General features: G+C 37.3%; 1 protein-coding gene across 4 annotated transcripts in view; it reads left to right on the top strand.

The window, feature by feature from the left end:
• POU2F1 (POU class 2 homeobox 1) overlaps positions 1-15,574 on the top strand; it is a 205,293-nt gene that overhangs the window by 139,561 nt on the left and 50,158 nt on the right. For all 4 annotated transcript variants that reach the window (XM_061120175.1, XM_061120176.1, XM_061120177.1 and 1 more), the window contains exons 3-8: positions 1,519-1,619; positions 5,764-5,817; positions 7,702-7,821; positions 10,611-10,799; positions 12,194-12,320; positions 13,408-13,502. In XM_061120175.1, coding sequence (XP_060976158.1) covers positions 1,519-1,619; positions 5,764-5,817; positions 7,702-7,821; positions 10,611-10,799; positions 12,194-12,320; positions 13,408-13,502 — 686 coding nt within the window. The remainder of the gene's footprint in view (positions 1-1,518; positions 1,620-5,763; positions 5,818-7,701; positions 7,822-10,610; positions 10,800-12,193; positions 12,321-13,407; positions 13,503-15,574) is intronic.

The following is a 15,574-nucleotide window of genomic DNA, read 5'->3' on the forward strand; positions in this document are numbered from 1 at the left end:
AAATATTTGTTTCTAAAAGACTTCAACTGGTGATGTGTTAATCTCTGTTTTTCAAAATCTTATCTTCTTTTAGCCTTGTTGATTTATTTAATGTATCTTGAGCTTGTTTCTCTAATGCTACACGGTCTTAGAATCTTGACATAAGTAGTGATTTCCTGCATCGAGATGGAGACAGCAGCCATTGACAAAAATGTGCAACTTTAAATAGTGAAACTTCTATATGTGGTTTATGGAATTTAAAGTAAATTTTATTTCATGCTAGTGTCTCACACTACTTGATGCAAGCATGTACTCTTAGTATCATTAATTATGTATATGTAAGAAGTTCTATATTTCCTATCTATGAGAAACTTTAGGAAAAACCATAAGAGAACAATCACTATGAGATTTTTCAAGGAGGTGAAATGTATGTACACTTTTTAAATAATTATCTCAAACCTTAAATAGTTCTTGTGAGTCATGTGATCTACCTAATTAATTCTATTAAAGTGATGCATTTGCTCAAAGTTAACTAGAATATATAATGGCAGAAGTTAGCCCCCTTTTAGAAATACCACCTGAAGTTTCTAGCTTGCTCTTTTCTAACTGGTCTGCTCTGTCAACATACACGGAGGCTGAGGAAGAGAAATTGAGATATTCCAGTGGTAGGAAATGGAAGCTCACTACCATGTTTATGTGACTCAATGATTCTTGCAGGTTCCCATAGTCCATTATATTTTATTCACTACAAAGCATTCTGGTTATTTCTAAATAATACCTAGACATAGTAATTTGAAAACAATGTAGTATGTTCTTAGAAAGTATTTCTGGGTAGTGGGGTGGTATGTCTTTCCATAAATTAGTCCAGTTCCTACGTTAGATTGCAGTATAAGTGGTTAAAGGCACTGACTGACGTAACAGTTAGAAAATGATGATGACAGCAGGGCCCCTGCTAATTAGATGTATGCAGCAGTCTGTACATTAGTAAGATCATTCTGTTTATCTAAATGATTGCTTTTACTGTCGTTTATTAAAGCGTTTTAAGAGTAAATTCATCTCAGTCTTGGCAAAGTCACCTGTTAATTTCTTCTGTCCAAGCCATGTATCGAGAAAGGAGAGACTAGAAGAGAGCCTTGGTACTCCCATAAGAGCTCTGTCTCTACCAGTCTTTACAGCAGTGTAATAATGATAATCTCTTCTTCAAGCCACCTTAGGTCTCATGTTTGTTCTGACCCCACTTGCTCTAATTGCTGCTTTCACTTTTGAACTAACATGATTTTATGATTATAATTTATTATTCATAGTTTTGTTTCTTAAGCTTTATCTGCATCCATGTGCGTGTCTTGCAGTCCTGTCTTTAGAAGATAAATCATTTTGCTGTATTTCTTCATCCTTTTGAATCTCTTTTCCTCCTTGCAGGTACTTAGAAAAATGCTTGTACAAAACAGGTGCTTGATAAATGCACCTGTTTGAGAGAAATCTGGTGCTCATTCCAGTGTTTCTGTTTTCAATAGTTATATTATTTTGCTTGCTTCCTAGGCACACAAACCAATGGTCTGGACTTTCAGAAGCAGCCTGTGCCCGTTGGAGGAGCGATCTCAACAGCCCAGGCCCAGGCTTTCCTTGGACATCTCCATCAGGTAGGTGGTTCTGCTCAGCTGTGAGAGAGAGTTCCATGGAGACATGGAATGCTAAGGCTTAGTAAAGTGACTTCAGCATGTGGGACTTTTAAAGTTGATTTAAATCTGGTGTTACCAGCATCTAACCGTGTCATTCTGAATGGTTGCTAGGTAATCTTTACCTTGGTTGACTATATAGCTGTTGACCCCACAGCTATGTGAAAAAGAGTTCCCTTGTTATGAACAGATACATTTACAATTGGGTTACTGTTTTTGTGAGTGTGGTCTGTGGTGACTCACTGAAAGTATTGAACAGTAAATTACAAAGTCATGCAAAATGACTTAACACCCATTGCCTGAGACTTGCTGTGTAAGGCTTTGAGTTCACAGCTCGTATTCCTTCTTTAAAGCAATTTCAAACCATTTACATTTGGGCAACCACTTAGAGGCTTTGCCTGACTGTGAACATCCTGGTTTGGGGTTCAACTTTTTTACTCTTATGTTACGTGAATTTCTCCTAAGTCCAAAGCAGGCTCTAAATCTATCATCCGTATGTTATCATTAAAATAGACAGAAAAGGAATATAAAAATAAATATTGACTCTCCAAGAGTTTGGGGATATGGGAGCTGGTTGCAAATTGAAAGTAAATAAAACAATGAAAACATTTGGGAGACAGATTAGGAATGTGTCTCAACTGCTTGATTTATGTTCACAGTTATGTGTTAAAGCATTACTTTGCACAACTTGTTGGTCTTTACCTCATATAACCCTCATATAACCTTTACCTCATATAAACCCTAGAACTGGTTTAGTGTACAAATTGTGCAGGTCAGCAGTAGTGATTTTGGTAGTGCCGGATGGTACTAGTGGTGGAGGTTCAATGAAAAGCACATATGGACATAAAATAATAGATGTTCAATAATTACTTGTTGAACAAATGAATGAACAGATGGTAAAACTTATGAGTACAGAGAAAGAAATGATTAGCTCATCTCATATATTGTAAGATTTTTATCATAGGGTAATTTTTAAGCCATGTTTTAAAGAATGTTGTTGTTCGGTCGCTAAGTCAAGTCTGACCCTTTGTAACTCCAGGAACTACAGCACACCAGGCTTCCCTGTCCTTCACTGTCTCCTAGAATTTGCTCAAACTCATGTCCATTGAGTCGGTGATGCCATCTTCCTCAGCATCAGGGTCTTTTCCAGTGAGTCAGCTCTTCACCAAATTCTTCTTCCAGGTGGCCAAAGTATTGGAGCTTCAGCTTCACCATTCCGAAGAGCAAACGTCTTTTAATTTCATGGCTGCAGTCACCATCCACAGTGATTTTGGAGCCCCAGAAAATAAAATCTGTCACTGTTAACACTTTTCCCTCATCTATTTGCCATGAAGTGATGGGGCTGGATGCCATGATCTTCATTTTTTGAATGTTAAATTTTTTTTTCTTTTTATTTATTTATTTTTATTAGTTGGAGGCTAATTACTTCACAACATTTCAGTGGGTTTTGTCATACACTGATATGAATCAGCCATAGATTTACGTGTATTCCCCATCCCGATCCCCCCTCCCACCTCCCTCTCCACCCGATTCCTCTGGGTCTTCCCAGTGCACCAGGCCCGAGCACTTGTCTCATGCATCCCACCTGGGCTGGTGATCTGTTTCACCATAGATAATATACATGCTGTTCTTTCGAAACATCCCACCCTCACCTTCTCCCACAGAGTTCAAAAGTCTGTTCTGTATTTCTGTGTCTCTTTTTCTGTTTTGCATATAGGGTTATCGTTACCATCTTTCTAAATTCCATATATATGTGTTAGTATGCTGTAATGTTCTTTATCTTTCTGGCTTACTTCACTCTGTATAATGGGCTCCAGTTTCATCCATCTCATTAGGACTGATTCAAATGAATTCTTTTTAACGGCTGAGTAATATTCCATGGTGTATATGTACCACAGCTTCCTTATCCATTCATCTGCTGATGGGCGTCTAGGTTGCTTCCATGTCCTGGCTATTATAATGAATGTTAAATTTTAAGCCAGATTTTTCACTCTCCTCTTTCACCTTCATCAAGAGGTTCTTTTTTAGTTCCTCTTTGCTTTCTGCCATTAGAGTAGTATCATCTGCATATCTGAGGTTGTTGATATTTCTCCCGGCAATCTTGATTCCAACTTGTGCTTCATCCAGCCTGGCATTTTGCGTGATGTACTCTGCATGTAAGTTAAGTAAGCAGGGTGACAGTATACAGCCTTGACATACTCCTTTTCCAGTTTTGATTTTGAACCAGTTCATTGTTCCATGTCTGTTCCAGGGGATCTTCTCAACCCAGGGATTAAACTCAGGTCTCCTGCATTGCAGGCAGTTTCTTTACCATCTGAGCCACCAGGGAAGCCCAAAGGATGTTGGGAGCTAGCAAATGGAGTTGTAAAGGGATGCTCTCACTTTTTGTTTTCAACTTTCTATTTTGGAAACTTTAAAATCTATGGAAAATTGAATAACAATAGAACAGTTTTCAGCCAGAAGCTCTTCATCTGGTATCACTAACTGTTACCATGTTACCATATATGCTTTATGTGTTTGTGTTTGTACACATACATTTTGTGTATGTATGTACATGTCAACTTGGAGAAGGAAATGGCAACCCACTCCAGTATTCTTGCCTAGAGAATCCTGTGGACAGAGGAGCCTGGTGGGCTGCTGTCCATAGGGTCGCACAGAGTTGGACACAACTGAAGCGACTTAGCAGCAGCATGCATGTCAACTTGTCCCATTATTCTATACTGAATTTGATCATTTGATTAAGGTAGGGTGTCAGATTTGTCTACTATAAAGGTAACTAACTTTCTTCCTCATAATTAATAAGGAGGTACTGTAAGACTTGTGTTCCTCAACAAAGTTTTACCCAGAAACAATATGATCGAAATAAATTCACAAAGAAACTTTAAGTTCAGGAAGTCTTGATGCTGTGTGCTAAATCCAAAATGGAATTATCATGTTAATGATAAATTTTTTCAGTCTTCCAAATTTGAACCCTGGAGTAATCTGTAACTTTTTTCCCTTAATTTATGTCCAGTCAGTTTCCAGGACCCTGTGTAGTACTTTTGCAATACTTTCCATGTTTCCTACTTTTAATTCCCACTGCTGCCATTCTAGGGTAGGTTTCCATTTACTCAAACCTAGTTTATATAACAATCCAGTTGTTTTATATAGCGTTCATCAATTTAGATTTGACTGATGTTTCATCACAATTAGAACTAGAGGGAAATACACTGTAAATAATAATGTATTCTTCTAAGTGCATCATAGTAGAAGGAACATGTATCATTACTGGTGGCTTTAACTGTGATCACTTGTCTTCCTGATTTTCCCACTGTTTTACCCTTTGTAATTAATATCTATGGAGAGATAGGGAGAGAATATGTAAATATCATGTTACTCCTTAGATTTCACCCATTAGTTAGAACATCAATTAGTGACAGTTGCCTGAATCAGTTATTATTATCATGGTTGCCACATGATGATCCTTATTTTAATATAACCATGGTTTGAACTTTTTGAATGTGTAAAGTGTTACTATTAACTGTTCTGACAGACTTTCATATGTGGCTTATAGGACAGATTCTTTATTTCAGCTAGGATTTTTGAATTATGACAATAAATATTTTAAGGACTTGACTATGTGGGTGGGGTGTATGTGTGTATATATATATATATATATATAAGATTTTTACTTTTATATACATGAAATTTTGAAATTAGAATGAGTAGATAATTTTGATTGTTTTTAAGGGTAAAAGTAATGTCTACAAGTAGCCCGCTTCTATGTTCTTTAACTCAATGTGGAAGATGAGTTAAGGTTTGAGAAACTAAGTATCCTGTGAGTACAAACAATGTAATGTAAGGAATGTCCAATACAAGTGTGGCATGCCTGCTGATGCAAATTTAGTGTGGGACAACATCTCCAGAAAAGAAATTTTAACAGCATTTTCCGCTGGGAGATGGAGGTACTGTGAGCTTTTCCATAAGGTTTCAACTCCATAAGGTAAACCTCTTTGTATGCTTGGCTCTGAATAAAACACGCATTTATAGAAACTTGTTGATGACAGGCTGTAATGATGGATGTCAACAGTATTCGATTAGAATTTCTCCAATTGCTTTACTTTCATAGGTCCAGCTCGCTGGAACAAGTTTACAGGCTGCTGCTCAGTCTCTGAATGTACAGGTGAGCTGGGACATGGGACTGTGGATCCATTTTTCTATTCATTTTTACCGTATTTTTCTAATTTTCTGTAACGAATATGCAATAATTTTATAATGAAAATACTTAGAAGTATTACTCTTTTCTTACTGAATCTCATAAAGATTCAAATAATGATAATCATTGCCATTAATAAAAATCCATTTTATATTACATCACTGTGAATGTCCAAAGGTGAACAAGAAAAGTCTACTTTCAAGGTTTTATTTGGAAGTTCAGTAAAAGTGTTTCTAACTTGTACAGCCATTTATCATTTTTCATTTCTTAGGAAAACATTATAGTGGAGGGAAGAACAATAGAGTGAGAGACCTAAGTCTTAGGTTTGAATTCTTTCTGCCACTCACTAGCTGTATGAATTTTGGCAAGTCACTTTTCCTCCTGGAGCTCATTTTTTCTTATACAGTCAGCCCTGCCTATCCCTGGGTTCCACATCTGGAGGTACAGAGAGCTGACTGTGAAGGACTTCAGCATCTGCAGATTTTGGTGTCTGGGGCAGGGGGTTGGGGGTGTGGGGGTGGTCCTGGGACTTATTCTCTGTAGATACCAAGGGGCAACTGCATGTATTTAAGTGGATGAGTTTGAAGATTGCCAAGGTTCTTCTCTGCTCTGCCATGTCATGAGTGTGAGAATTGCAATTAAACCTATTTATAAACATTAATGGGCTTCATACAGTCAAATTTAAAGACAAAACTTAAATCTGGGTGCTTTGTTTTTATGAACCATTCAGCATAACATGCAAAGTTCACTTTTTATGCATTACTCCATAATACTTCAGTCAACCTGCTGCTTCCTTTCATTATAGTGTTTAGGTAACTAACAGTCAAGAGAGAAAAACAGTATTCTGGAAGGTTGATTTCAGTGTTGCTAATGACTAAAGACGTTGGACTGAGCATTCCATGAAACCAAGTGAAATATGGACCTAGTAACACATGGAGGCGAGAAGAGAAAAGAAAAGGAGATAATGTGACCTTCCCTTTTGAGGGAGAGGAGGTGGAAAATTGCCTTGGTTGCCATGGTAAACTTTTATCCCTTAGAGAGATGTTGGCAAACAGGCTGTATCTCCACTGTGGAATGTTTACAGTCTTGAACTGTAATTATCTCTCAGTGACTGGCAGAATTAATCAGAGCCTTTATGTTAATTAGCCTCACTGCAGTCCCCAAAACAGGTGGTGGGAAATATGCAAATCTAGGCAGAATTTTAATGCTCTGCATAACCAGTTTTAATTACCATAAAATTTTCTCTCAGTGCCGCTTTCAGGATCATGTTCTCTTTCCCTCTTGGCTGCAGCATTTCCCTCTAAGCTTGTGTGTTATTTGATGGGGGAATGCTAAATTTATAGTTCTCTAAAAGATTAGTTGAAAAGTTCAGTAGGTCAAATAATCAATTTCTGAGATGGTATATAGGGAAATATTACACTGACCACCAAAGACATGTCAAAATGTTGAGATGGAGGGTCTGTCTAGTGTAAACATAGGTTGAAAATATGTTTCTTACATATTTTCATTTCATTACATATTCTTACTCCTTATTTCCAGAGTTAAGGATTTGTGTTTATGAAAAATTCTGTCGACTAGTAGAAGACCAAATTACTTTTTCTTCTTAAAAATTAAGAAGAATTATTGAAAATTTTTAAAAATTAAGAAAAACTAAGCAGCTTTGCTGATTTTGGAATAAAAAATCTGAAAACTTAATACATAAAATTAGGAAAAGACAAAGATTGATAAGAAAGGAAATGTGAATTTGGAAAACTCATGATTAGATAAGTCTGTGTTTTAAATCTTAAGATATGGAATTAGTACTTTTAAAAAATCAGTTATTAAATCTTTTTTTCTCCCCCCACCCCTCAGTCTAAACCTAATGAAGAATCGGGGGATTCACAGCAGCCAAGCCAGCCTTCCCAGCAGCCTTCAGTGCAGGCGGCCATCCCCCAGACCCAGCTTATGCTGGCTGGAGGACAGATAACCGGGGTAAGTTTTCACTGAGAGATTTGTAATAAACTTTGTGTCAAAATTGCCATTGGCCAGTATCTGATTAGATCTGTTGACTGTAGCAGATACATGGCTATATACCTGGCATATGTCTTTAAAGGAATTCTCTACATTGTAAACAGCTCTGAAAAAAGAGCTATCCTTGTTATGAGTTTTCATGAGTTGTCATGAGTGTATTTGTTCTTACTATGGCAGATAGGCTCTGGGTAAACTTAAGGACTTTTTTAAACCAATGTTTCAACTGTTGCTTCATCATGCAGTGGAATCATGTTCCCGTGGTTGAAATAGTTACAGTGATGAAATTGTATCAGTGGTTGTTAGTTTGGAGTTACAACATCACTGCAGAGTAGAAGTTAAAGAATGGATTAGTACCTATAAAAGAAAAACATTTTAAATTACTGTATAGTGTTCTAAGGGGCTTCCCAAGTGGCTCAGTGGTAAAGAATCCGCCTGCTGATGCAAGAGACACGAGTTCGATCCCTGGGTCAGGAAGATCCCCTGGAGTAGGAAATTGCAACTTGTTCCGGTATTCTTGCCTGGAAAATTCAGTGGACAGAGAAGCCTGGCAGGCCGCAGTCCATGGGTCACAAAGAGTCAGGCATGACTGAGTGACCGAGCACACACATAGTGTTCTAAAATGAAACCTCTGCTGTCTTATCCCAGCTCTTCAGTTTACTGTGTTGGCTGATTCATCTCTCTGTGCCTCAGGTTTCCTTCAGTTAAATGCAGATGTTAATAATACTTAGCTCACAGTATTGTTTTAGAGATTAAGAGTAATGATGTAGGTGAAACTCATAGAACAGTGTCTGGCATGTCCTAGCGTTCAATAAATGTCATCTGTTTTTATTGGTAGTAAATTTTTTTTAACTTTAATTGGAGGCTAATTACTTTACATTATTGTAGTGGTTTTGCCATACATTCACATGACTCAGCCATGGGTGCACATGCGTTCCCCATCCTGTTCCCCCCTCCCACCTCCCTCCCCATCCCATCCCTCAGGGTTGTCCCAGTGCACCAGCCCTGAGCACCCTGTCAATGCATCAAACCTGAGCTGGCGATCTGTTTCACATATGATAATATACATGTTTCAATGCTATTCTCTCAGATCATCCCACCCTCGCCTTCTCCCGCAGAGTCCAAAAGTCTGTTCTGTACATCTGTGTCTCTTTTGCTGTCTCGCATATAGGATCATCTTTACCATCTTTTTAAATTCCATATATATGCGTTAGTATACTGTATTGGTGTTTTTCTTTCTGACTGACTTCACTCTGTATAATAGGCTCCAGTTTCATCCACCTCATTAGAACTGATTCAAATGCATTCTTTTTAATGGCTGAGTAACATTCCATTGTGTATATGTACCACAGCTTATCCATTCATCTGCCGCTGAACATTTAGGTTGCTCCCATGTCCCGGCTATTGTAAACAGTGCTGTGACGAACATTGGGGTACACATGTCTCTTTCAATATTGGTAGTAAATTGACCTGTGCAAGTATATTAAGCTTTTAACTTTTTGGATGTCTTTGCTTGGAAGCCCCATTAAAAATATTTTCCAATGTTGAAAATTTGTCTTAAATTATCTTTTGTGGGGGAAGAGGAGTGGTAAGGAAGAGTTGTTTGTTATTCAGTTCATATCACATCAACCTACAAAATATTTTATTTCCTTCATTTCAGTTAAGTATGTTTTGGTAGTGGAAGGCTCTTTTAAGAGTTGTTGCAGAATTGTTTTACAAAATCCCATCAGTAGAAATTAATATGTTTACATGTTATATAAAATATTTATAAACATCTATCTTGATGGATATTGGGATTTTGAATGATTTAATTTTGATTCTGTCTAATACACAAATTTTACTGGACCTTTTTTGAAAAAGGATTATGCCACTAAATGACATACTTGCTCTTCAGAATATTCCTTCTTGATTTGATTAGAACACGTCACCAAAAAGAAGGTAGAACATACTTAACACTTTAAGTGTGGTTGAAATAAGCTGCATTTTGAAAGCAAGTTTAAATCTTCAAATACATTTCCTGTTTTCTTGTTTGGGTTTTGTTTGAGTGCCTAGTGTTGACAATAGTAAGAGACACTTGGAATCCAGGTTCATGTGGCTGGAGCTTCTGTCAAACTTGGGTATTGGGATTCATTTGCATCTAAAGAGAGTGTCTGTCACCACCTTTTTCACAGAGATAATATATTGGAAAGAGGATGTAAAGTTGCAGAGACCCAATGCTTTCAGTAACAGAAAAGACTGTTGGGGAGGAGTCTGTAGGGAGACTTGGAAAAGAAATAGACCTCATAATCTTTAGTCATGTCTTAGAACATAATGAAAGTGATGGAATATGGCAGGGATTCATGCTAATTAGAAGAAGCTGGGCCTTATCAGTTCTTTCCTCGTCAAATCAGCATCCTTGTTCCTTATTCATATCACTAATCACTTGCTGTTCTGTTGGGTGTAAATTTCTTTTCATTTCCTGTCAATATTGATTCTTTTCTTCCTTGCTTACTAGTTAATTACTTTTTTTGCCTGAACCCTTGGGCCTCGGGCAAGCTTGAATGACTAAGTCCAGAGTGAGGACCACTATTTTAATGTAAACGGTCTGAAAGTAACGGTAGCTTGGTCACTGATGACCGATTTAGCCTCGTACTTGCCATATGAAGTTGGGTGGCTGTGGTTTAACACCACTTGAGTGACTTCAAAGCAGTTGGCTTGCGCTAGGGGCCCATCTCCTTCAGCCCTTTCCAACTGCTGGTCCTGATCTTGTCTAGCTGACCCTGACACCAGCCCAGCAGCAGCTGCTGCTCCAGCAGGCCCAGGCCCAGGCCCAGCTGCTGGCGGCCGCCGTGCAGCAGCATTCCGCCAGCCAGCAGCACAGCGCTGCCGGGGCCACCATCTCCGCCTCCGCCGCCACGCCCATGACGCAGATCCCCTTGTCTCAGCCCATACAGATCGCGCAGGTGAGTGAGGGACCTCACAGCCGGGGTGGGAAGGGGGGAGTGATGGCAGGTTTTCTGTGGTGGTAAGTTCACTTTCTGATTGCTAGTGTGGGCGTTTAAAGGCCTGAGAAGCTCTAACTCAGTGAGGTGAGTGATGAAACCTTCCTTACTACTGAACTAGAAATAATACGTTTGTTTGCTTATTTGAGTTGGTATTATAAACACATAACTGATTATTTGAATAACTTTGTATTAGGTGGCAATTCTTGAATAATTAGCTGGCATATTTCTGGAGCAGAGGATTACTGTATTTATTTAATTAGCTAATTACGGCAGGCATGCGTTCTTCCATGTGCTCTGCAGTGAATGCTGCCACCCGTGTGTGAGAGAAACTGGGAATCATCTGTGCTACAGGGTGATTAGCTTTGTGCAGAACTGCATTGGAGTGTTGTTTGGCTTTAATTTTTGCATTTTAGGGCAGAGTATCCAGAGATAATAAAAATTTATTTAGAGAGGCATAGACAGTTCTACCAAGGAGGAAAAGTAAATGGAAACCTTTATCTCAAGAAGAGGAAAAAAGGAGTAGTCACATCAGTGAAACGTATGAAGAGTTGTTATGAGTCCAATGCAGATAATTGTTTTATACCCCCAGAGAAGACTCAGAATGGGCTTAAATTATAGCTAGAATTTGACTAAACATTGAAAAAAAAGTCAATAAACTATAAGTACAGAATAGATGTCAGACTAATGTTTATGACTATTATGTAATAGTTTATTTTGCCCATTTTTTTCATTACCAAATAAATGTTTTTCATGCCTAAGTTGTGAGACTCTACCTTGACATTATTCTGATAAGATAATATGCATGCAAGGACATTAAAAATTATGAAATAATAAGCCAATATAAGCAAGTTTAATATGTTATAGATCAGATTTTTATATGGATAGCTTTTTTTAAAATTTATGCACTGTTTTCTAGTTGAGTTAGGCTGGTGCCAAACTTCATACGTCTTTTAATTTATTGATGCAGGTTCAGACATAACACTTTTGCTCTACAAGAGGAAATTCAGTCACTTAAAATAGCAACATATTCTTTTCTCACTTGATTTTTAAAGCTCATGTCGGTCTCTACGTGCTAAAGATACAACCATAGGCATTTAACTATTGAAAATTAGTTTTAGCATAAGTCATGACACAATATACGCTCATAGAAATAGCATGTCCTTGTCGCAGCTCCAGGTTTCTTCATATACTTTGGAACATATCCAGAGCACATCCTTGTTAGGAGTTTATAATAATGTCAAATATTAACTCTTTTTTTATTTGGATGACAGAACTCATCATCTGGGAACCTTAAGATTAAGCACACTTTTATTTCAGAATCTCCAATCCATGTTTTAATCCTGCTTTTTTAGGATCTGCAACAACTGCAACAACTTCAACAGCAGAATCTCAACCTGCAGCAGTTTGTATTGGTCCATCCAACAACCAACCTGCAGCCAGCGCAGTTTATCATCTCACAGACGCCCCAGGGCCAGCAGGGTGAGCCCCTCCTTAAAGGTCATTAGTGGTACACCAAGGCTGTCCACTTGTGTGACACAGATGGTAACTATTATACTTTGGCCCGGAAGCTGTACGTTAAAACAGTGGTTTTTTTAAAATTTTATTTAACTTTAAGCTCAATATTCATGTTGAGAAAAACTTTGTCATGCATACGTCATTATTGAAGGTCATCACTCCCTGCCTTTCATGCGCTTACTCAGTAAGGAGTACTGTGAGTTTGACCAAAAGTCTAAATTAAATTCTTCAACTGCTGAACATTTATTGGATAAATTGCTTCTAGTGTTTTGATAGTTTTTCATGGGAATGTGTTCAAAGAATGTGGGCTGAGGATTTGAGCATTGAAAGTATATGCTTCTAACAGTCATTGGTTTTCTTTTGAAGTTTAAGAAAAAGAGGGTATCATGTTAGAAACTGTACAAATTTGGGGAGTTACAAAAAAAAAATCTTCAAGGCCTTTTAGTGCTAACTGTTGTTGTGTTATTTCTGTATAAGTGCAATCATGTTTGTTGGGCTGGTTAATGGAATCAATATACACAGTATTAGAGTATCGAGGCTTCAACCCAAGGAATATTAGTGCATTATGGCTTCCTCATTATTTGTTTTTTAGCCTTTTTTCTTAATCATTCAAAAATCTTTTGTTATACACATACCTATTCCACTTTTAACGGATAAGATAGCCTGCCCCTTTCATGAACTAAACAGTTCTCTGGTCCAGCATATACTAGCAGTTTCTAATGACTTTTGGGTTAAGAAGTTGAGCTTTGTGTTTTTTCTTCAGAGTTTCAAATACTTCTTCACTTTCATCCATTCCTTCCTAAAATAAAAAAAAAAAAGATCAACCAGAGATGTTAGGTTACACCAAAGACATATACCAGTTTTACATTTTTTCCATATCTTCTTGCCCAAATTGTATTTAATAAGACTGAATTGTAGGCAGATAAGACCTTAAGAGTTTTAAGACCAGTAGGACTATCAGGATATCAGTTGAAAATTTTCACTTCACTTTCTTATGCCATATGTTCAATGTAATCTTTAATGTTGGACATAGCATGTTTGTGTTTTCTAGGTCTCCTGCAAGCGCAAAATCTTTTAACACAACTACCTCAGCAAAGCCAAGCCAACCTCCTACAGTCTCAGCCAAGCATCGCCCTCACCTCCCAGGTCAGTTTTCTTCCGTGACGGTTGCTTTCTTTTATCCTGTTGTCTTGAGATACTTTGGGGCTGTGTCTAATTCAGCTCCCTGATAAAAATAAAAAATTTCAAAGCTAGGTTTATCAGCTTCATAAAAAAAAAAGCTGCCAAATTGATGTAGTCTTTGAAAACCTTCAACGAGTCCCTATTTTCTTACATGTTCATAAAGAATAACTGTGTTAGTACTGAATGAGTAATGCATTCTGGCTCTTTAACCACCCTCCCCCCTGATAAATGACAGTAGAGATTACCACTTGAACTAGACACCTAGCGCCTCAGTTAAAGCCATCATTGTTCTTTGCTCTTTGTCAGAAACTGCCAAGAAACTCTTATCTCTGTGTTTTATTCCATCTCAGCTTTCATATGTTGCTTTAGCTAATTTCTTCCAGAGTTTAACTATGGAAAAAGTACAAGTCTAGGCATCTAGAGGTTTAGGCTTTAGACCTAGTTCTCTTTCTTTCCTAGCTGTGACTTTGAGCATATCATTTCTCCGTTCTGCACCTGCGTTTCCTTATCTGTAAAGTAGGTGATTAAACTAGCTGATCCTCAATTCCCCTTCCATCTCTGATTCTCTTTGTTCATAACTGTGGAAGTTATCACTTGATACTAACAAATTACTAGATTTGACAAAATTCAACAACTGTTTATGATTTAAAAAAAAAAAAAAACTCTTCTAGTAACAGAAAGTAACTTACTCAACCTGCTGAAAGGCATCTGCCAAAAAAAAAAAATGCACTGTTACCACTTTTATTCAGCATTGTGCTGAAGAGCCTAGCAATGCAGTAGGATAAGAAAAATAAAGAACATGTAGGTTAGAAAGGAAGGGTCTCCTGTGGCAGACCACATGCTTGTCTATGTAGAAAATTCAGAGGAATGTACAAAAATGTTGCTGCAATTAATAAGTGAACTTAGCAAGTATGATGCAAAGTTAATTCGTAACTTAGCAAGCAAGATACAAAGTCAATAAACAAAAATCTGTATATTAATAAAAATCATTTGGAAATTGAAATTAAGAAGAAAAATATTTGCAGTAATTAAGAATAAATTTAACAAAACGTTTATAAGACCTATACGTTGAAGACTACAAAATCTTGCTAAGTGAAATTGAAGAAAACCTAAGTAAATGGAGAGATGTAATGTGTTCATGAAGACTTCGATTGGTAAAATAAGATCTCTCCAAATTGATCTATAAATTCAACACAATCCCAATTAATATCTACAGGCTTTCTTTGAAGAAATATGTATGGTGTTTCTAACATCTGTACAGAATTGAAGAGGTCATGGAATAGCCAAACAGTTTTGAAGTGAGAAAGTTAAAGGGTTACTTGTCTAGAATTATTATAAAACTATGATAAGGAAAAAAAAAAAAAAAAAACTATGGTAAGAAAGACAGTGTGATAATGGCATGTGAATAGAAATAGAGCAGAAGTCCAATAGACTTGCATATTGAGAGCCAACTGGCTATCCATAGGCAAAAGAAAAGAAAAGAACCTCACTCCTTATCTCACACGATATTATTGTTGTTGCTTAGCCGTGTTCGGCTCTGGGAACCCATGGATCGCAGCACGCCAGGCCTCCCTGTCCCTCACCGTCTCCCACAGTTTGCCCAAGTTCACATCCGTTGAACCAGTGATGCCATCCCACCATCTCATCCTCTGTCACCCTCTTCTCCTTCACAGTCATATACAAAGATTAATTTGAAATGGAGACCTAAACTTAAACCTAACCTAACTTTAGACCTAAACCTAAACCTAAATGCAGACCTAAACTTCTAGAAAAAAACTTAAGGAAAAATCTTTGTGTCCCTGGATAAGGTAATTTCTTAAGTGGGACACAAAAAGCACTAACCATAAAAGAAAAAAAGTAATACATTTAATTTCATAAAAATTAAAAGCTTCTGTTGAAAGAATGAAAAGAAAAGCCACAGACTGGAAGAAAATATTCTTGAAACTTATATCTAATAAAAGACTTATATCCAGTTTATATAAAGAACTCATACAACACAATAAGACAACCTGTTTGTTTTTTTTTAAGGGGGTGTG

The sequence above is a fragment of the Dama dama genome, chromosome 20, assembly GCF_033118175.1.
Source record: "Dama dama isolate Ldn47 chromosome 20, ASM3311817v1, whole genome shotgun sequence".
Taxonomy (NCBI): Eukaryota; Metazoa; Chordata; class Mammalia; order Artiodactyla; family Cervidae; genus Dama; species Dama dama.